Source organism: Capsicum annuum, chromosome 2 (genome assembly GCF_002878395.1).
Source record: "Capsicum annuum cultivar UCD-10X-F1 chromosome 2, UCD10Xv1.1, whole genome shotgun sequence".
NCBI lineage: Eukaryota > Viridiplantae > Streptophyta > Magnoliopsida > Solanales > Solanaceae > Capsicum > Capsicum annuum.
The window spans coordinates 127,793,213-127,816,514 of record NC_061112.1 but is presented as its reverse complement, the minus strand read 5'-3'; the positions used below and the strand labels follow the sequence as shown (position 1 = coordinate 127,816,514).

The window sequence follows — 23,302 nt, the reverse complement described above, 5'->3', positions numbered from 1 at the left end:
ATATATATATATGTATATATATATATATATATATATATTATTTTATTTTATTTTTAATTTCGATCACAATTTATTTCTATAATTTTATATGATCAATTTATCCGGAGCAAGATTATTTGGGAGTTCGAAATGTTGGAAAAGTTTTGTTCTAAAAAAAAATACTCAATGTTTGTTTAATCCTCTTAATTAGTTTATTTGACAAGTATTTATTCTTGCAACATAAGAAGACCCCACTAATAGAAGCTTTGTGACATAACTGGGACAAGGAAGCGGATATTCTGGAGAAAATACAAACATATAGCCTAACAAATAAAAGGATTCTAATAGTCTGTTTAAATTAGCTTATTTTAAGTATTTTTAAGTCAAAATAACTTTCAAAAACTTAAGAAAAAAAGCTTTTAAGCACTTATTTTAAAGTCAAAATAGCCCCAAAGAAGCCAAAAAAGCATAAGTTAGAAATTTCACGTTATAAATTATAAGTCCATTCAAACGATTCTAACAAAGAAGGGAATTGTGCTTTAAGGGTTATTATCGAGAAGAGGAACTCAGGGAGGGTGAAAAACCTAGATAATAAATTTCATAGAGGTAAATCAAAACACCAGGTTCATGTGCAATACTTTGTACTGATTTGTTGTGAACCTCAACGTCTTGCTTTATTCTCAATTCTTTGGTGGTTAATTTCCTTTAACTTTTTTTTTTGTATGTGTATATTAATCTCTTTTTTCAAATTGTGCTTATATTTTTTGGGGCTCGATGACACTCCCTGTAATAACTATTTGACTATGATGTCACGTTTGAATAACTAGATAATTAGTTAATTCTTCTAACTTGCACTTCCTGTTTCTTCTTCTGCTTGATTTTTCTAAAACTAAATGCATACTATCATTGAGAATAATAATCTATTGAGTTCTCTTCCTCTTAATGCAGTTGCATTGCTTTGACTAATTTTTGAGTTATAGGAAAAATAAAATGTTGATTGAGTTTTTTTCTTTCCGTTTTTTTTAATGATTACTAATTGAGAATTTAAGTTGTATGGAGTCTTCAATTTTGATGCTCCATCCGTGTCGCAATTTGATAATTTCCTACTACAATTCATATATGTGAATATCATATGTATATTTGATATATGTAGATTTTGAATCTCATGAACATAAGATTAGATGCTGGTTTAGTGGTTTAGAGAGTTCAAATTTACCTAGTGCTTTCAAGTTCAAAATCTATGCACTGTATTTTTACTTTAAGGACCCTCTTAATGGAATTCATGAATCCACAATTGAATGAGATGAATACCAAAGGAGTATATGAGTGTTTCAGATTATGCACTCATTTCAAATGAAACCTCATATATAATTCTGAAATTCTGAGCTTTTTATAAGTGAAATTACACAATCAGATGAGTGCAATTTGATCATAATTGTGGCTTGAATTTATTGTAAATAGATATTGTTGTTGAAGCTTCTTCCAGTTTGATTGCATTGTTGTCTCATGGTATGTACAACGTGAAAGTACCCTTTTCATAGAGAATGATTTGCAGTTGTTGAAACAAATATTCAGTAATAAAGTCGTGTCTTTTTCATCAGTAAATTCGCTTATGCTAAAAGATAAGATGATGTTGAATGGAAGGTCAAATTCAAATTATGCAGGTGTACAGGAAAGACAATCAGCTAGGTCCAACATTGCAATACACCAATAACCTTAATTTTCGATTTAGTTGCTCTACTTTCATCAAAAGACAATAAATTGTGAATCTAGATAGAATGAAAATGTACACATTGTGAATCAAATATATTTTTTAGAGGGCTCTTACAAATGAAATCATGTCTCACGCACTTTAGCAGTTGTAGTTATGTTCATCCTTATTTCTTTTTGTTTCAATAAATTCATAAAGTGTTATACCTAATACTCTAAATTTGGAGTAGGGTGTTTGGTAGATATTTTTTTTCATAAAATATTGTCAGCCAAACTTTGTTGAAATTAATTTATCGTGTTGGGCCCGTGCTAAGCACGGGCAATAATCATCTAATATATATTAGATGTTGAACTCCTTCGGCTAATTTTTCTTCAAATTTTAAACCCCTTATTAAAATTCTGGCTCCGCTTGTTAGTTCTATGACCACCCACCCCATTATACTCCGATAGTATTTTGGTAGATCACATATCAATATTTATGAAATAATATGTATTTATTTACTTATCAAAGGCTAAAAATCATTAAGAAAGTTACTTACTCCCTCCTCCCTCCGTTTAAAAAAAAATAACCTACTTTGATTTAACATAAAGTTTAAGAAAATAAATCAGACTTTTGAATTTTGTGGCCTTAAATTAAAGTTGTGTCAAATGTATCAAAATGTTCTTTAATCTTGTGGTCCTAAACATGATATGTGAAAAGTTGAAATTAAAGTATTGCCAAAAAAAAAAGGGGGATCATTTTTTTTTAAACGGACTAAAAAGAAAAGTAGGTCATTTTTTTTTTAAACGAAAGGAGTATTTTTTTTAGAAAAATATTCTCCATTTTACCAAACACACCATACCCTTAATTAGTCTTTCAAATTTCAGCATTATCCTTGCAAAAAACCCTGTCCATAAGTTAAAGAAAAATCGTAGAAACAAAAGCTTCCTCGTTAAGCTTCGTGTTGCGTGGCTTCTCTGATAAGCTTCAGTTTCATAATTATTTAATGACTACTATTTCGATTAGACAACTTATAGAATATCCTAAACATGTTGTTGGTTGCTACAAGTTTTTATAATGTGAAAAGTAGAATTTTTTGACTGTCCAACATTTCTTTTTAAGAAAAAAATAATCCAATACATTAAAACTTCACTATATACGGGGTTCAAATAAAATGAAATTAAAGACGAATATGATCCGATCAAAGACTCAAATTTAAAACATTTGTTTGAAGAAAAATGAATTATATCCATCTTGCTATATTCTTCGATGACGGATTAACAAGATAATTATACAAAGAAAAGAAAGAGTAAAAAAATACTACTCCCTCCATCTCATTTTTCATGTGTCATCATTTTTTTTTTATCCGTTTCATTTTTAATGACATCATCCCCATTTTATTTTTACTGAGTTTCACTTAATAAGAAAAGATAACTAAAAAGTAAACATTAAAATGATTTTAAGAGTGATAATTTTATAACTTTATAACGTCATCATTTATTTTTTCATGTCCAATCAAATAACTACACAAGATTGGTCATTCAGCCAAGGTTTGTTACTTTCACATTTGTTGGTACGTATGTATGTATTATACCAAACTGAATTACCTATCGTCTTATATTTATAGCTTTAAGAATACTCTAGGTTGACACTGCAGCTAAAGCCTCCCCCGCCCCCTTCTCTCTCTCTTTCTTCTTGTTAGGGTCATGAACAACAAAAGAGGTGAAATGTCCTACCCAAGCCCAAGAATTTTTCTTTGCCCCCTCAACACTCTACTACTATACTTATACTACTCCCTCTGTTTCATATTAGTTAGCCTCTATAAACTTGACACGTTCATTAAGAAAAATATTTATTAAGGATCTATTTTACCAAATTTATCTTAATAATTATAATTTGAAAATATAAATTTAAATAAATACAACTTGTTTAGTCATTTAATGATAAAGGTATTATTGCAAGAACATATTAAAATACTCTTGATTTCATCAATGGACCAACTAAATTGAAACAAATATTTTTAGAAAGAGCACCAACTAAAATGAAACGAAGGGAGTACTACATTTCCTTTCATCAGGTTAGTTTAATATAGTAAACAATATGTTTAATATTTGCTTATATTAATTTCTTTCAATAGTTATGGATAAACATATGATCAAGAATCAGGGAATCAAGTTAGGGCCTTAAGCCCCAAGTGTTTGCAAAAAAATTAAAATACGTGATGAATGAAATAATATAAATGTGGGATTGACTAATTTGTGACTAATTTGTTGCTCTAATTCATAAGAACAAAATGGAATAAAATACTTGTCGTTGGGTTGGAAAATTGTTATTGCGGGATAACTTATCTCACCATGTATATGGGATAAGTTATCCCATCACTAAGGGAAAATGGTGGGATAAGTTATCTCAGGTTGGATTAATCCCTCCAACCAAACAAGGAATTAAGTGATCTTTTAATTTATTTTATCTTGGGATAACTTATCCCTTCGATTTTTTATACCTCAAACCAAACGACCCCACGTGTACGTGTGTAATGTATACACATTAAACATAATCAGACTTGACGTCCAACCAACATGTGTTGTGGTGCAGTGGATGGGCTGCTCCACCCTTAATCAAAGGTCGAGAGTTTGATCCTGGGTATGACGAAAACTCTGTTGGGAGCGCTGTCATCTTTGCCCGCGTGATCCGGATTAGTTTGGGTTTCAGTGCGGGCACCGGACACAAATAGAAAATTAAAAAAAAAATAAAAATTGACGTCCAAGCAACTAATTTTCTTTTTTCGACTTTCTTTCTCATCTCTAGCAATTAAAAAATAATATTAATTCCAAGTCTAGTTCCTTTCACATAAAAACCTGAGCCTTTTTCTTCCTTTTCTCCTCATTTCTCTCTCTCTTTACTAGTTTAAACATTCAGCACAGGAGCAATACTCCATTTCCATCAGATTGGTAACTACAAAAAAAAAAAAAAAAGTAAGAGAGAATTCAATTCCTTCCCAATAACATGATAAAAGTTGTTCACTTCAAAAACGTGGTTTAATTTAAATATTCTCATCTTTCTTTCTGCTTAATTATTTCGTCTTGTCTTTGTACACCTAATATTCTGTTTTTATTTGTAGAAATAATCGACCAAATTAAATTTGGTATGTGGGTAGAAGAAATAGAAAAGAGAATATGACATGGTGCAATCAATCCAAGGGTGAAATAGCCCTTCCAGTAATATCATCATTAGAGGAAAATAATGTTATGATGATCGACTCAAGAACTAGACTCATAACTTGTCCTTCATGTGGACATACCATACAGCTTCAACATCAGGTATTCATGATCATTTATTAATTAATTATACTAGATTTTCATAACTTGATGGACATACCAAATATTACTACCTCTGTACCTATTTATTTATTTATTTATGTGGAATTTCGAGATTCAAACTACTAAACTTTGTCACTAATTGTTAGTTGATGCAATCTTTTTGCTACTAATTTTGGATGTGCTAATGAAAATAGAGGGATATACTACATGATTTGCCTGGTCTACCAGCTGGAGTGAAGTTTGATCCATCAGATGGAGAGATTCTTGAACATTTAGAAGCAAAAATTCTTTCAGACACACATAAAATCCATCCCCTTATTGATGATTTCATTTTGACCATTGATGGACAAAATGGTATTTGCTACACTCATCCACAGAAATTACCAGGTAAACTTTCAGTAATATATATCCTAAAATCATGCTACTCCCTCCCGCTTTAACTTGTTTATCTGGTTTTGATTTGAACCACGTCATATATACAAAATAGGATTCGTGTTTAAATGAAAAAATCTATTTGATATGAATTTATGGTAATGCTAAAACATGCGAATAAGCTCATAGTGGCGGAGTTCTTTAAGATAAAAAGATAATGTATCTAAATTTAAAGAAAAAAAGGAAGTAGTGAAATTACTAAGATTCATGATGTTTTTTTGTCCGGATTTTATTCGTTCCTGGATTTATATTCGGATTTGTTATTACAGTGGGTCACACTTAAACATTATTACATTAAAAGATAATTTCCTTATTTAGTACTCAAATTTTCTCCTTAATTATTTACTACTACTAATCTTTTCTTTTTCTTGATTCTTGTTTCCTGAGAAATCTTCATTCTATAAGAATATTTCTAGTTACAACTCTCTTCGTTCATTCATTTTTACTTGTCTAGTATTGATTTGACACACACTCAAGGAGGAACTAATAGAATGATAATTTTATTATATATCACTCTTTGAATATGATAAATTCAATGTTTAAGGAAATGATTATAGCCTATATTTTATGATAAAGATAAATTTGGAACTAAATGATAAATTATCTCTTAATTTTCTAAAATTAACAAGTAAAAATAGACATTTATTTTTAGTGTAGTAAACGGACAAAAGTATTAATTTATGGTTTAGGAAATTTCCCAAGTTAGACTGTTTGTTTGTAAAAGTTAGTAATTGCTTATAGCCTTTGGATTATTCTAAATTTGTTTCATTCATTTCTTGGAAATTCCATGCCATGAATTCTGTTAATTGGCTTCTTTCCTTTTCCTCATTTTCTGGCTTTTTATTCTATAAGTTGATGCCCTTTTAGTCACTTGGTTTGGGAAGTTGTTACTAACAAAATACCCTTTAATGGCTAGCTGTTCAATGTACCAACTGCCAACTGTATTGAGAATTTCATTCTTTCTTCAATGATCCAAAAGGGGAAAATACTTGGTTAAGGGAGCTAAGCTACCTATTTGGTAAAAAGTTAATGCAAGATACTAATGCCAATGGAGTGTCTTGTGTAACATACTCTGAAGTTTGTTGTAGTTTTTTTTTTTTGTAATGGGAGTGTCAGAACAGATTTAGTCGCACCTTAACTATTTCATTGGTACTTGCTACCACTTAGAAAGTTTGTTATAGATTTTTGTTCATAACAGTAGCGTTCAAAAACAATTTACTCGCACCTCAACCATTCGATTCGATCGAGTATTTGCTACCTCTCAGTGAGTTTGTTATAGATTTTTATTTCTTAGTTCAAAAATAAAATGGCGCCTTAACTATTCCATTTAGTACTTGCCACCTCTTAGAAAGTTTGTTTTAGACTTTGTTGTGCAGTAACTATTTATATGATTAGATTATGCGTTTCATTTTGAAGTACTTATTAGATAGAGTTAATGGTAAATTATGCACCATAGATAATGTGGTCTGAATATAGATTACGTGGACGAAATTGCTCTATGATCATATTTCGATGGTAATTATATGCTATGCAATTTGCCCTACATCAATAAATACTTTACTTGTTATTGTGACATAAGTATATGGCACACAAATATACATATATATTATGCGTTACGCTACTTATTTTGTTCAAAAGAGGAAGGAGAAAAATAAAAACAAAAGAGTGAATTATCGGAGCCAAATTTAGTAAGTAACTATGATTTGCACCACCTCCTTCAAATAATTAGAATTTTGTACTGTTTGTCAGTGGTGTAGCTACATGTAGTGAAGGGTGGTCAGCTGAAATAATTATACGAAATGTATAAATCAAAAAAATATTTTTCATATGTATATATTAAATTTTGAACACCTGTAAGGAAATTTCTGACTTTGTCACTGTTGCCTGCACCCACCGACTTAAAATTCCGAATGCGCTATTGTATGCATGCAGGAGTGAGCAAAGATGGTCAAGTGCGTCACTTCTTTCACCGTCCATCAAAGGCATACACAACAGGGACTCGAAAACGTCGAAAGGTAGACACTGAAATTGATGGTGGTGAAACAAGATGGCACAAAACAGGCAAAACAAGGCCAGTTTACATGGGTGGTGTTGTCAAAGGTTACAAGAAAATTTTGGTACTTTACACAAATTATGGTAGGCAAAGAAAGCCTGAGAAGACAAATTGGGTAATGCACCAATATCACTTAGGTGAAAATGAGGAAGAAAAAGATGGAGAATTAGTTGTTTCAAAAGTTTTCTACCAAACACAACCTAGACAATGTGGATCATTAAACATTAAAAAACCACTTGTTGACCATCATAACCCTATCATGAAAACAACTAACTTCGTGGATTATTATAATCCTAATCCTTTCATTTCATACAATGTTGAGAGCCAAAGCTCACCTCAGATAATCCAAAATTTGGTTGTTCATGGTGATAGCTCACCCTTTGTTATACCTTCAGAAGCAAACAAAGAGAAATGAGAAACTAGGAAGTAAAAACCAAGTTATTAGTACTATTCAGATTTTTAAAAAGAAAAATGGAAAGAAATGTTGAGTTGTTGTTGTTGTAGTTTGTAATACTAGTCAAATAAGTTAAAAAGATTGAGATACTGATGGGGATGGAAGAATAAATTAGTGTTTATTTAACTGATCATGAGAAATCTTTTTTTTTTTTTGTAATGCGTAATCATCGGTATTGTTTGTTTAATTAGGGTTTTTTTCCTTTATTTGTTCTTAAAGTTAGACAACATACAGTGTAATTCATTATTCGCTTTCTTTCTAATTTTTTTTTAAGAGCTGTGTATTTAAGAAGAGATGTAAAGGTCAACAATTACGTCTTCAGCTTAATTTGAATTTTCTTTATATTCATATAACATGTATTTTTCTTGGTACCTCTTGGCCGGATAGATTGATATGCTACTTATTTTTATTTTTTTTTAAGTAACCTTAGTGTCTCGGTCAGCTCTCGCACACCTAGTGTCTCTTGTCATCTACCTCTTTTTTCGTGCTATAGTACATTTGTAGGGGGGAAATGCATAGAGAAAACAAGTTTAGTATATATGGAATTATTTTCTTCTTAAATTATTTAGGTTTAAGGATACTAGGTAATCGAAGTTGGTTGATGATTTGATTGAACAAATAAGTTGGAGCCAGGTCATTGGATAATCTAGAATATTGGTTGTTTGATAATCTGATTTTTATTTTATTCTCTTAGGAGAATGTATTATACTAAACTATAATTTGATAATTTAGCCTACTAAGAATTTTGAATTTTAGTTTGTGAGAGTAGGCAGCATTTTGGACATAACTTGTAAATAATGATTTGAGATGGTGATTTTCGTAAGTCAAGTTTTGATTTGAAATTAAGCTATGTTTAGATTACTCTTTTCCAAAACACAAAAAGAAGAAATATGTATGTATCGATTAAGCTTCACCAAACAAAAGACTAAATCTTCAGTCTCATCTCAAGGCAATGGTGGAAGATTTTAAATCCTCTAGTTTTAGAACAAAAATGATGAAAATTTCTCAAACTTTAGATTTTAACTTCTCAAATCTCTTTCTTTTAAAAAAATAATAATTTCAATAATATTGGCTAGTAAAAAGAGAAGATATTGTGGGTGGGTTTGCTTTCTATTAACGGACTCCATTGTTTCAAAATTTCCAATCCATCTGGACCACTTATAAGCTGTAATGTTTTACTATTTATGCTACATCTAGTTAACGCTCAAATCTTAGGAACATTTTGAAATATGAAAATAACGGCAGGCAGTAATTTTAAAACAAATTCAATAGCATAATGATAGTTTTGGTCATCTCCGTTTACATTATCTTTTGTCTGAGATAACAAACTATTTAAGCCAAACATAAATACTTGATAATTGCAGAAGTGAAAATGTAAAGCAAAACCCTTGCCTCAGCAAAGCTGTTTAATAAACCCCTCCAAAATACGTAAATATGAAAACTAAATACTTAATTAAGGAGAACATATAGTATAACAAATCAAGCCGATTTTCAGTTGACAAAATCAACTTCTTACAGAAACGAAGTTGATAAGTGGGAAAAAAAAAATCAACTGCCTCAGCAGGAATTTTTAACAACATGCTTGTCCTGCTTGTCCTGGGAACTGGGATTTACATAAGGTTATCCTACCAAGTACCAAACATTAACATCTAAAACAGGGGACAAGAAAAGAATCAAACAAACTTAAAACCTAGAGTCAGCCCCAAAACAAGGGGGGGTTACCCCTACTAGTAGTCTCTTAATACACCAATTTCAATTTAGTCACGGTAGCTCACTAAGCAATCCCTGAAACAACCAACAGCCAAAAAAAAAACAAGAAATGTCTATAAACCAGTAAAGATACACCCAAGATAGGAAAACAGTCTAAAGTTACATCAATGGTTAACTCAGCAGCAGCACCAGTAATTCCAGCCTCCATCGACAGGTAGTGTGCCAAAGATCTCCATGTAAAATCTACTAAAATGTCAGAGAAAGTCACCTGGTCATATTTATGGATGGGTTACTTGAAACCTTTCTACAAAGCAGAGTGGAAGCTACGATTTATGGAGCACACATTTCTCATACAAAGCTAGAATGTCCTTCTTGTTTGGATTCTTCAATTGGAGCAGTTCAGCACCAAAATTATGCTTTGTGAGCTCTTGCTTCAGTTTCTGCACCGTGTATTTAGTATAATCCTCGGTATTTGTTTGTTGACTACTAGTAACATCATCTCCCCTAAACTCGGAGCCCCCATCTTCTGGACAGGTGACTTCCATGGGGCTGGCCGTACACTTTGACCTTTTACTTCCCCTGGTTGCTCTATCATTTGTGCCCATATCAAGAACAGATTCGACACCAGCTTCATATTCTTCTATCCTGGCACGCTTTCCATGGGAAGCAGTTCTAAGTTTGCTATCTAATGCAGTTTCATTCAGCCGAACTGTAGTTAACTGTTGCTGAAGAAGATCCAGCTTTCCTTGTGTGGTTTGCAACTGAACAGATAGTGCTTCTGCCCTGTTGTTTGCCTCAGCACGCGCAGCACGCTCAGTCTCCAACAGACTCTCAAGGACTTGCACAGTACTAGCTCTCTGTTCATTATTTGATTTCAGAAGTGATTCAATTTCCTTTTCCCTTTCTTCGACTCTGGCCTCTAAAGTTGCAACTTTTGACTGTGCATCAAACTCAGATGCATGACACCTCTCTAATTCATCAGCCAAGTCATCTCTTTGCCTCTCCAAGTTCTGTATATTTCTCTCATTCCTCTCAATCTGAGTCAACCTTTCCATAGCTACTCGATGGATTTCGTCCTTCTCTTTCTGGGCAGTAGCTGCTTCAACCCTTGCTTTATCAGCCAGCTCAGTTGCTCTTTTTGCCTCTCTTTCAGCCGATTTACATCTATCCTGGACATCTTCAAATCTACTGAACTCGGACCGATACTTCTGCTCCAGGTGGACTTTCTCCTGTTCTAGAATCCTAACTTCTCTTTCAAATGATTGTGCAGTAGCATTGGTATGCTCTAACTTTTCACCTAATTCCTTAATTTCAAGCTTTAAGGATGAGACTTCCAGAACATAGTTCTTTAGCTTTGACTCAGCAACCTGTTTAAGGTAATGATCTTAGTGTAGCCATTAGTAAAAATACATCTTTTTCTCTTCTTTGAGTAAGTAAGCATGTCATTACTCATTAGTACAAGAAGTAGCGCACATATATTGGATTGGCCAACTACACACAATGTACACGTGCATAATGAGTTATATTGCTAGAGCATCAAGTTGACCTTCTTATGTAGTGTGATATCATCATGAAGATCTTATGTACTACTCTTTTCTTATTATAAGCCTACAAGGAGCTATGCCAAGTATACACTGGTATGTTGTTCTGCCAAGTATGTGATAACCATCTTGCATGGGTATGCACCAACAACTGTGGCAAACCATCTAAAACTGCCCATCCATGACCAATATACAAATGCCAAAATACATGGCTACCAATAACTACAGGGTCAATTAAAGCAAGGCTCAACATCTCTGTTCCCACCCCGCCTCTATCTCACATATACATTTTTATCCATCCCATTTTGAAAGAAATTCCAACCACAAACCAGGTGCAGAAACACGTGATTTAGTTTTAAATAGCACACACCTTCAACTCCAAATTTAATGTTGATAAACGCTGCTCAGCCTGCTCAAGTTTTGCTGCCTTCTCCTTAATCTCCTCTTCCTGCAGTTTCACATGAAGAGTAAAAAACTCGATTACTATACTGAAAAGGGAAGGTAGAAATCTCAATTATCATTTCAGAACACTAGGCAAGTCGGCCAGCACAGTCTATTAAGCAAAGTACAAGAGAAAACTTAATGCACGGAGTTGGGCACCATTTAAACATTTTACTGAGGTGTTAAGGTGGAGGGAAGAGAAGCAAAACAAAATGGTGGACAATAACTAGCATTAGTCTGTTAAGTAGAAGTTTAACCTTATTAGCCAAGGTACTAGAAAATTCATCTCGTAAAGCAACTTCTCTCAATTGTGCTTGCTTGTTAGTGCGCTCTTGGACAGCTGCTGCCTTCTCAAGAGCACTCTTTGCTTCCTTGGCAGCAATGCCATACTTGCGTTTCCACTCCTCTGCCTCCTCTTGAGCAGATTCAGCTTGCTCTTTGGCAGCATTAACCCTGGCTTCTGCAGCACTAGTTCTCGACTTCAGAATACTTATCTCTGCATTTGACTTTTCCTCCTCAGCCTTCTGTTTCGAAAGTACCAGCTCATATTTCCTTTTCCATTCCATGACCTCGATTCTAGTAGAATCTAATGTTTTTGATAAGCTGGTATATCTTTCTTCTAACGCACTATGTTTACTCTGCAAATTTGCAATACGGCTAGCATAATCTTCTGCAAGCTGCTTCTTGTCACTAGTGGCATCTTCATAGCGCTTCAAACATTCAGATTTAAACTTCTCACTAGCTTCCAGTTGTTTGTTAAGGAAACTCATCTTATCCTCAATGGAACGACACTTCAATGCAAGTACCGTTTTCTCTGACCCAATTTGGTCTATTTGTTTATTGATTAGATCAAGAAGTGGCCCCTCCAAACTGCAAAATCCAAAATGAATAACATTTTTTTGAGACAAGGGTAACTTCAAAATTCAAAATGAATAACATACACATTCCTAAACTGAAATCCTTCAGCAAGAACTATGGATACAAACCTTTGTTGCAAGAAGACTAGTAGCTTTCTCCATTTTTCAGGGCCTTGACACATGGCTTCATATTTGGACACAGAATCATCAAGAACCTAAATATGACATGGATTTACAACGTAAACAACTCATTGCCCAAACAATTTTAGTTTAACTAACCAAATAGGTGTTGAGGTTTACCACAAAAACTTACTTTGAGCACAGTATCTACTTTTGCATCAGGAGCATGACAAGCTTTTCTCAATCTATTTTCCATGTCCTGTATTGCATTTGAACATTGTAGAGAAGACTCCCTAAAAGCGTCCTTTCTAATGTCCTAAATTAGAATCAATGCAGATCAGCATAGTTTTGGAGATATTTAGAGTATAGTTAATACGCAAGCAAAGATCTAGAAGCAACTAAAGGTGACATATCCAATCATTTTAAAGGCAAAGTTAAACTTTCTCCAACTATACATCTCTCTTGTGGACCTCTTTTTTGGTAAATACGAGGGGAAATGCATGGGGCAGAAATAATTATAACCTCAAATGCTTTCTTAATGAAATTTTGGACACGTTTCTCATATTTGGTTCTGATGGATCCAGCCCCTACAGCTGTAGCATTAAATGCAGCCATGGACTTCTGGATAGCATCTTCATGTGCTTCTCTTAGTGCTGCCTGCAATTACAAGAATATCAGTAGATATTTTAAAATTGCATTACTTATGAAACGCAGCAGCACTCACTTCCTCCGGAGGCTTAGAACGATCAAAAGAAGACATGTACGTCTCAGCAGCCAAATCATATGCTCTTTGACACTCAGCTTCCTCAACACTCTGCCACCAGGAGATCACAGTCAACAAAATTTCATATCATGTGCAAGGTACAAAGGATCAATTAAATTGGTTATAGCATCTATGCTTCATCTCAAAACTACTTTTCACAAATACAATTATGGATGGGAAGTCGAATAATATCCACAAGATCCTCCATATACAATTCACTACCTTTTTATTTATAAAGTAATAAGTAACTTTATCAATGTTGGAAGAATCACTATATAAATACACGTAGCATACCAAAAAGTATGAGAAACATAGAACAAAATATGGTTCTACCTATTCACTAGGTAAACTAGTAAATCAGCCATTTTTGTCAGTCCAATTTAACAGCAAAGGAATAGAAAAAGGCTTAAAAAGACATACTTGCAACCCAAATAAGATAAATGAGGCGGAAAAGAAAATAATAACATGCAGTTATTAGCGGCTAATAAAAGAACCCTGGAAAAAAAGGTAAAGTCATCCATTTCTTCATGCTGCAGACTCGTGCAATTTTAGCCACAAAAATTAACCATAGTCACTTATTTTGTCCGTTGAAGTCTGAGATGAGCCCAAGATTGGGACAAACAACTACTTGCTGCAGGATTGGACATCTACACATCTCACCTTGCTTCCCTACTTCTAAATATACCAGCAAAGTAGTTTCCAGCTCATTTATACCACATAGTTTAGAAGGCTGTTACAATCATCCCGCTGGTCCCATCATGTATTCCAAAAATTCAATTTTTCCGATTTTTCAATAGTCCAAATGAAAATCCAAAGAAGCTGTCCACAAGTAGTCGAGTGGAATTAAAACAAAAAACGCAGCCAAGATAAAGAAAAATCATAAGGGCCATATGCAATCAGAAGACAAAATTCTACAAAGAAAGTCTATAGAGCAAGATAAACAAATAGTTCAACTTTCAACAAAGGACTTGGGTGAAACTTTAAATTTAATCTATGAGAAGGACAGCAGGCAACATGAGCGTAAAGATGTCACATAATCAGTTTTTTGTCAAAAAAAATAATCGATAGTTGATTTTGATCGTACTAGAGGAAATAATGATGCCATGGTAAAGAACAACTATTGTAGCTTCACAAAAGCCATGATCGGAATATAAATACCATCAAATATGATAAGAGGCTTCATGTTGTCAGTTCATATGTATATATGATTAGAGGCTTCCATATGTATCAGTAATCAGTCCCTTATGACACAATATTTATCATAAGACCGAGAAATGCAAGGGTCATGAAACAATATGTAAAGGTCACAAGCCTCTAATTCAAAATATCTATCACTCTTGGTTACAATTCATGCACATAAAAACATCTAAAGCAAGAATAATCTCGTTTCCCCAGTTTGTCCTAGCAATGCCTGCCCCAAATAATATATAACAACAACTAATACTCCTGCAGATACAAATAACAACAAAAAAACATCAGAGTGAAGAAACAAAATGTGCTAATATCTACGGCACTGATAAAAAAACTAACCTGCCATGAAGATGTAATTGTGGGCACTGCCCCATTGTTAAGAGCATCAACAAAGGACTGAGTTATACGGGCAAATATCGGCCCTGTCATTACAGTAGCTCCAAACTGCTTGGGTTTAGTCCTCTCAAATACAAATCTTGTCAAAGCATCAAGACCTGCTCTAAACTCCGGCCTTAGTTTTTCTATCTGCATGTGAAATGAAACCACAATAAGAAAAGTATAAAGGATTATTCCCACAAGAAGTAAAAGAATCAGATAGTAATTATAATCCCAGAGGATGTAAGAGATGAATCGTTAGCACTGACAGGTATTTGGTCAAGCCGTTGGAGCTCATTTTCATTGCTCAGGGGTCGCACAAGAGTGAAGCATTCTCTGTCAGGAAAAAGAGCACGAATGGACTCCCTAATCTGCAGTCACAAGTTTAATCTTCTTTTTAAATCTACCAAGGAAACATGTTTAAACAAAATACGAAACCAAAACAAAATCAAGTGCAAGTACTCTAAAAGATCAGCCAGCCAGTCCTTAGGATAGAGAGAAAACTATTTTTTAAAGTAAGTAAAGAAGAACTACCCCTTGATCGAAAAAAGCAAAGCAGAGCTACCATTGAAGTCCTTAGGATAGAGAAGATTACTAGTATCAATTGAGCTTTTGTGGATAAGCAAAAATGAAATAATTTTGATTTAATGTGAGTACCTCATTTTTAGCGGCTACATCTCTCCTACCACCTTGAACTGGCCGCAAAGCAAGCTCTAGGTAGTCCCGTGGTGTTATCTTGTGATTATCCTCGGCCAAGTCTAAATAAAAATCCTATTCAAAAGGAAAAAGTAATACGAGTATGCCATTTATTTAATTACTTGTAATTCAGAAGAGAACCATAAAGGAAGCTAAACTGATATTAGTAATTAAATTCTAAATTACCCTAAGCAACCAAACAAAGATTGGGGAGAATTGTCCAAGCTCAGAAGCACTGGTCCTTCCTCCAGAAGCTCTAACACGTATATGCTTAGTCATTTCAGTGACGAGAGAGAGGCGATCAAGTGCAGCTTCATCAATACCACCCATCTAAATTAATAAAAACTTTAGGAAACTAGTCTTGAGTGGATACAAGTCAAACAAAAAACTGAATAAATAGCAGACTGTGAAAACAGCAGTAGTATACAAATCAAAGGAGGATGGGATGTGTCTTGCGAGAATGTCTTTTTCTCATTAGTAACTAAAGTAAAAAGACATTCCTGCAAGACACATACACTTCGCCTTCTATGATTGAATGATTTATCTTGTAAGAACATATAGTCAGAAAGCGAAAGGAGATCCATGTCTGAGTAGTTCAAACCTGGTTATAAACAAACATACTCGAGAGGAGGACTGCCAAGGAAAATATCTGTGTGCTGTATGTTCCCTGTTGAACAAATAAAAGATGAATACGGAGGAAGATACAAATAGAAGTTATTGGGGGAGGAGGTTGGTAACAGACAAAGGTATTCCTTAAGTTGCTGCTCCATTTAATCAAGCCCAAAATGTATGAGACAGAGAGGAACAATTTTTTTTGAAGAGTAAAGAATAATACTCAGTGAGGAACAATTATGCAAAGTACTACCCAGAAAAGAATTATTCAGAGTTGACAAGTAGCAGACATTTTCTTTATCATTTAGTGGAGGTGGAGAAGAGGTAAAAGTTATTGGTTCTAAGCCCGGGGTCTATCGGAAATAGCCTCTCTACTTCACCTGAGGTAGTGGTATGGACTGCGTACACTCTACCCTCCCCAGACCCCACTAGGTGGGAAGTGGGAATACACCGGGTATGTTGTTGTTGTTCTTGTTGTTGTTGGAGAAGAGGTAAAAGTAAAAGAATCTACTAAAAGGAAAAAGAAGCATGGTGAATCAAAGGAAGTTGCCCTTTTTCCCAGAACAACAATGATAAAAATGTTTAAGCGCAAAATCTAACCGTTTGATCATAAGCATCTATTCCTTCAGTGTCCAGCAGTAGAAGGTTGTATTCTGTTCCATCAAGAGCTGTTCTTCGTAAAGGTGCACTCCACAACCAAATGCCTTTGGTACATGGCCGATGAGTTGGTGCTACTTGAAAGCCACTGCTCCTCCCAAGAAGCTACATCAAATGCAGGAAATTCTCAGACTCTCAGAATCTGGTTTTTGATAACTAGGAAACTCTTCCATAAGTTCAATATGTAACACCAGAAAGGAAATGACCAAAGAATGGAAGGAAAGTTGTTTTCCAGATAAATTTATCCATACAACAAATCAAACAAGTCTCCTAAAGCAAAAAGTAGCTATAATTTTATTATGGCTTTGCCCCATGGGTTGACGGCAAGCTACACTATTGCTATCAGAAATGCTTGACAGCAGCGTATGCAAATTGTGTTTAAATAAATTATAGGGAAAAAAAAGGGAACACCCTGCACAATGGAGATAAAGTTTACTCCATGAAGCAGAAGTGGAGTTAGTAAGCGTTATATTAAAAATAGAACAGCTTAGCAATAAGATGGTGCAAAGACAGAACATAAGTAAGGGATCATTCATTACAAGCAACAAAAAGGAATCAATCTCGCTGTACAGAAACCTACCCTTGTAAGATTCTACGAAATCTAGTAATGCTTTTTCATCCTTTACACCCTGCAGGTAACATCAAAAATCCAATAGCCATAAACATTTGCATTTTAGCTTCTGTACAGAATCTGTCTTCCCCTTAAAACATCAGGCATTCTTTTCCTGCCATATAACCTAAGAGACACATGCAAGCATCCTGCTCATGTCTTCCCTTCAAAAAGGAGGGTAGTTACTACTTACTCGAGGTAGATCAAGACTACTACACGAGGAAACAAGATTTCTATACAGAAATGCACAGAAAGACAGTGTCTAGTCCGTCAGAAACTTTTCCCGTTTAAAGAGCATTTCCTGAAACGGGGAAGGTTGCATACATGTTTTTATTTCCTTGAAAAGTAGGAAGGTTGTGTACATGAAGTTGGTGGAGAACAACAACGAAGACAAAACGAGGACACATGGGGACTGGTATACATCTGTGAGGAAGTGAAGATGGTGGTCATGGTAGCTAAAACGGCAGCATTTGGACACTTCTCTGCAGGTCAAAGGCGGGAAAAAGAAGTAGTCTAGTCCAAAACGAGAGAAAGGAGGGCTCAACCTAGATCAAGTGAGATGCATTAAAGACTAGGATGACAAAGTATTGGTGGAAAAAATTGCACATTAAATGAAGATGACAGACGTACTTCCATAAACACTTAAATGAAAGGGGATCCAGGAGTATTGTGTTAGGTGATTTGGACACTCTGAGAGTCGTCAAAGATTTTGGGCATTGCGGGTGTATTAAGTTTGAGGAGGTTAAGGGGGATATTCTCAAGATGAGAGCGGAAGAGCAACTGGGCCAGACAAGATTCCTGCAAAATTCTGGAATAGCAGAGACATAGTCGGTTTGGAGTGGCTAATTGGATTGTTTAATGTCATTTTCAAATCGAGTAGTATGCCAAAGAATGGAGGTGGATCATCATGACCCTGTTGTACAAGAATAAAGGTGATATTCAAAATTGCAACACTATGAATGTTTAGGAGAGGTTGATCAAGATGAGGATGAAGAGGAATGTGTCTAATTTAGAGAATCAATTCGACTTCATGTCCCGGCGACCGACAACGGAAGTCATTCACCTTTTGAAGATATTGTTGGAGCAATACAGGAGAGGAAAAGAGACTCACAAATGATGTTTATCAACCTAAAAAGGCATATGACAGAGTCTCGGGGGGGTTATAGAGATGCTGGGAGTCTAGAGGTATACATGTAGCATTCATTATAATAATTAAGGACATATGTGTTAGAGCCAAGATTGGAATAAGGACAGAGGGAGGAGACTCGGAACATTTCCTAGACAAGATGGGGCTACACTATGAATCAGTTCTCAACTCATTTTTATTTGCCTTGGGGATGGATGAATTGACACGGCATATTCAAGGACATATCGTGGTGTATGTTCTTCGTAAACAACATAGTATTGATCAATGAGAAAACCGGCGAAGTTAATAATAGATTCGAGATATGAAGACAGACCTTAGAGTCTGAAGGCTTCAAGCTGAGCAGGACTAAAACAACGAACATGAAGGGCAAGTTCAGTATTGCATCACATGAGTCGAATGGGGAAGCAAGGATCGATACACAAGTCACCTCCAGGCTCCAAAAGATAATGCTTCAAGTATCTTGGATCTATATTCAAAGGAAATGAGGAGATCCACAAGGATGTCGCACATCATATTAAAGCAGGTGGATGAAAAGGAGGCTCGCATCCGGAGACCTAGGTAATAAGAACGTGTCATCAAACTCAAAGGTAAGTTTTGTAGAGCAATTGTTAGACCAGCTATGTTGTCCAGGGTAGAATGTTGGCCAGTTGGGAGTTCGCACATACAGAAGATGAAGATAGCGCAAATGAGAATATTTAGATAGATATGGCGGCATACCAGAAGAGACAAAAATAGGAATGGAGATATACGGAACAAAGTGGGAGTAGTAGCTACGGTGGTGGACAAGATATGAGAATCGGGATTTAGATGGTTCGAACATATGAAGACGAAGACAACAAATCCCCTAGTAAGGAGGTGTGAGAGATTAACGGTGATAGGCTTGAGGAGAGGTAGAATATACTGAGAAAGAATTGGAAAGAGGTGGTTAGACAAGACATGACACAGCAACTTAGCAACTTACCAAGGACATGATCCTAAATAAGAAAGCATGAAGGTCGAGTATTAAGGTAGCCAGTTAGTAAGTAGTTGAACATTTTCTATGCACAATGGTAGAGCAAGGTTTTCGTCTGGAAGCATCTACTTATTCCCTTACCAATCCTCACTTCCTTTCTTGAGGATAACCTGAGTACCAATCCTCACTTCCACATCACCTTGTGTGTTACGTCATTGAGTTTGTACTCTGTTAGGCAAATTTCATACCTTCTCTAAATTATGCACTTCACTTTGATGAATGCACACTTAGCTTCTAGTTTCTAACTTAGATCCCCATGAGTCTTAACAAGTAACAGAAACCAGGTAACTCTGTCCACCAAGGCTAAAACAAAACAGATGGGAAGAAATCACCCAGTGTTCGTATCTGTTGAGAATTGAACCCGACATCTCATGGTACCTAACCCAACTACATTGAACCACTGTGCCACACCCTTGGGCGCCATGAGTCTTATCAGTTTTGCTAGCCTTCTTTGATGCTTTTATATTTCAGAAACAATTTGGCAAACTCGTGCACCCAAAGGTAGGCCTAGTAGTCAATAAAGTAGTTGAGAACCATGAGGTCTCGGGTTCAAAACCAAGCTTCTTATCTGACCAAGCCTTGATGGACAGAGCTACCAGATATATGCATCGGCAAGAGATAGCACGTTCCTCATGGAAATAGTTGAGGTGCGAGCAAGTTGGTCCAAACACCATAGTTATTTATAAGACTAATTTAGCAAACTCCAAAGTGAACCTGCATAGTTCCTTATTTATCTGATCAGAATTTTCTATGAGTATTCTCTTAGTGTGCTTCAGATTCTATTTTGGTCATCTACAACGAACATCTTTGTTGATACAGCTGATATGATAAATCCGCTCATTGTTGGTCAATATCTTCTGGATCCACAGCGAAAAATTAGCCAAACTAAAACAAATGCAGTCTCGGAAGTCAGAACTACAAAACTCACCCCCGCTTTAATCACTAACATGACATTTGCAAACCACTTACTTACACATAGTTCTCCAACAGCTGCATTCAGGGAATTTTTAGTCCTAATTCACCTAGACTGTTTTCTTGCTGCTTTAGTTCCTTCGTATTTACTTCCTATCCTGTTTCTCATTTCAAAGCAATGTGCTTTGTGGAACTAGTATATCTAAACAATTAAGCAGCTATACTAGGCACCTGCAAGCATTAACCCTAATAAACAAAGGTAGATAAAATACTGCATACTATAAATAGCATAGATAACCTAAGAATAAAAAAGACATATAGACAAATATAAAGGCTTGCTTTTCTGAAAATTCGAATTGTACTTACCTGGTTTAGTATAAAGCTCTTGCCTTGACGAGCGCGACCACAAACAGAGACAACGCCAACTGGTTCCTTGACAAGACGAAGTACCGCTAGCGCTTCGGGATCGATCTGGAACTTCCCTTTCTCATCGCAATACACAAACCGTATCGGCCTAGCTGGTCCCGTAGCAACATTGACAGCGGAGCGCTTTGGAGGCGAGGGAGATGGCGATGGCGAAGGAGACGCTGACGGTGACGGAGAATCCTGCTGCGGCGAGCCTCTGCCGAAAAACCTCAGCATATTCTCACACGCTGGCGGTGTTACTTTTGGGGGAAAAGTGGAGAGCGAGAGGATTTCGAATTTGTGTGGGGACTTTTTTTTTTTTATAAATGGAAAAGAGGGAAAAAAAAAAAACAGAATGCAAGGAGACCTGTGTATGGCTGCATTTGCTTTTTTTTTTTTTTTTTTAAGATTTAGATGTTGCGGTCTGAATCTGAATGTACAACACAATGATTGAATTATGATCTCTTGATTTGAATTGTTTGTTTTTCAATATTTGAAACTGTAAAAAAAATATTTTATATAATAAAATAAAAAATACAATTAAATAAAAAATTAATTATATATCAGAAAAGTATGTAATTTAATTTAATAAAATTATTTATTTGGTTAAAAAAATATTTATGCTTGTTAGTGATATTGAAAATAGTTTATAATGGTGGTTGCGGTGACGATGATTGATGTTATTAATTAGTAATTTTAGTGGTGATAGTGCGATGGTTGGTATTGTAGTGACTGTTATGATAGTGACGATTAATAGTAGTGATGGTGATGGTTGTGATGTGTTGTTGCTTGATGTTAGTAGTTGGAGGTGTTGATTGTGATGGCTCAAAAATGAATGCACGATGGTTGACGATGTGTTGGTGCTAGTTGGAGATGTTAGTTGTGATAGTGGAGATGGTTGTTATTAATAGAGATAAATTGTAGTGATGATAGTGATTGAAGTGATGACAGAGGTGACATTATTAGTGACAATGGTAGTTGCCGTCGAAGAATGTGTGGAGGTTGTGATGTATTATTAATAGTTAGCGGTGGTGCTAGCAGTGATAGATGAGTTGATCGATAGTAGGAATTGACCGGTAGTGGCTGATGATGGTGGTGCTGTTGACGGTCGTGGTAGCAGTAAATATAATTAGAATAATAGAGATAATAGGTATGGTAGTAGTTGACAATAGTAGTTGGTAGCGATATTTTTTGTCGATGGTGATTGTGATGGTCGAGGTGGTTAGTGGTAGTTGATAATGATGGCGGTGGCAGAGGTGGTGACTGATGATTATGAATAGAATGGCGGTGAATATTATCTAACATCAGAATACCTCTTCAAACCTATTAAGGCTTGATTCTAGATCTGAATGATTAAGACCTATTAAGACTTATTAAAAACTAAAATCTCAATAAAAAACAAATACACTTAATGGTTTGAAGTCCGAACCATTTAGATTCAGACTTCCATTAAGTGCAAACAAATGAGCCCTTAGTGTGAGAAGAAGTTAAATTTACATCTTTACCATTGGCAATTGAAAAGAAGAGTTGTTTTATTTGATACGCGGCAATGGAAAAGGAGTGAAAAGTGATAACGTAAAGAAATGTTTATATGAAATGGTAAAACAATCATTTCGTTCTTTAAGGGTGTGTTTGGTATGAAGGAAAATGTTTTCCAGAAAATGTTTTTCAGTTTTCTTATGTTTGGTTGACTTATATGTTTTGAAAAATATTTTTCAAACCAACTTATTTTCCTTAATTTAAAGGAAAATGGCTTCTCTTAAAAAAGTAAGGAAAACATTTTTCAAAACTCTCTTTCAACATCACTTTAAAGTTGAAATATTCCTATAATTCTCAAAATCATCTACTCCATCTCCCGCCCTCAATACCCTATTACCCCGACACCCCCTACCCCTACCCCCACCCCCACCCCCACCTTTCCCCTACCTCTGCCAGCCCCTTCTAAAAACAATATCTATATTTTATTAAAATATTTAAACTTTTCTCTTACCCCACACCCCTACCCTCCCTCCCCCTCTCCCATCCCTTCCCCCTCCCCCAACCTTAAAAAATATATATATATATTTTTTAAAAAATTTCAATCCCCTTTCCCCCTCACTCCCCTTCCCTGACCCCCAGCTCCTATTAGACTCCCCACCCCTACCAATTTTTTTTAAAAAAATTTAACCAAAAAAGTTCAAAAATTTTTCTTACCCCACCCCTATTACCTATTCTGACACCCCCACCCACCCGCCTACCAACCCCCTTTCCAAAAAAAATTTAATTTCTTAAAAAAAAAATTAAAAAATTCTAAAATATATTTTTGCGCTTTAGCTAAACAATAAA

General features: G+C 35.2%; 2 protein-coding genes across 2 annotated transcripts; one reads left to right on the top strand and one right to left on the bottom strand.

The window, feature by feature from the left end:
• The first annotated feature begins 4,503 nt into the window (after positions 1–4,503).
• Positions 4,504–8,299, top strand: LOC107863512 (NAC domain-containing protein 73). The gene is made up of 4 exons (XM_047406907.1): positions 4,504–4,643; positions 4,791–4,989; positions 5,184–5,376; positions 7,354–8,299. The coding sequence occupies exons 2-4, from the start codon at positions 4,846–4,848 to the stop codon at positions 7,887–7,889; spliced, it is 873 nt and encodes a 290-aa protein (XP_047262863.1). The 5' UTR covers positions 4,504–4,643; positions 4,791–4,845; the 3' UTR covers positions 7,890–8,299.
• A 1,098-nt stretch (positions 8,300–9,397) lies between these two features.
• Positions 9,398–21,347, bottom strand: LOC107863511 (guanylate-binding protein 1). The gene is made up of 14 exons (XM_016709449.2): positions 20,939–21,347; positions 16,835–16,996; positions 16,224–16,289; positions 15,809–15,952; positions 15,584–15,697; positions 15,196–15,297; positions 14,891–15,076; positions 13,322–13,411; positions 13,120–13,254; positions 12,791–12,913; positions 12,607–12,692; positions 11,878–12,490; positions 11,550–11,627; positions 9,398–11,005 (listed from the first exon to the last, which is right to left on the bottom strand). The coding sequence occupies exons 1-14, from the start codon at positions 21,212–21,214 to the stop codon at positions 9,962–9,964; spliced, it is 3,219 nt and encodes a 1,072-aa protein (XP_016564935.2). The 5' UTR covers positions 21,215–21,347; the 3' UTR covers positions 9,398–9,961.
• Between the last annotated feature and the right edge of the window lie 1,955 nt (positions 21,348–23,302).

Coding starts and splice junctions, on each gene's coding strand:
- LOC107863511 (XM_016709449.2), bottom strand. CDS start 21,214: ATGCTGAGGTTTTTCGGCAGAGGCTCGCCGCAGCAGGATTCTCCGTCA. Junction 15,077..15,195: donor AACGGCTTGACCAAATACCT/GTCAGTGCTAAC, acceptor TTTCACATGCAG/ATAGAAAAACTAAGGCCGGA. Junction 12,693..12,790: donor AAGTAGATACTGTGCTCAAA/GTAAGTTTTTGT, acceptor TGTCATATTTAG/GTTCTTGATGATTCTGTGTC.
- LOC107863512 (XM_047406907.1), top strand. CDS start 4,846: ATGACATGGTGCAATCAATCCAAGGGTGAAATAGCCCTTCCAGTAATA. Junction 4,990..5,183: donor CCATACAGCTTCAACATCAG/GTATTCATGATC, acceptor TAATGAAAATAG/AGGGATATACTACATGATTT. Junction 5,377..7,353: donor TCATCCACAGAAATTACCAG/GTAAACTTTCAG, acceptor GTATGCATGCAG/GAGTGAGCAAAGATGGTCAA.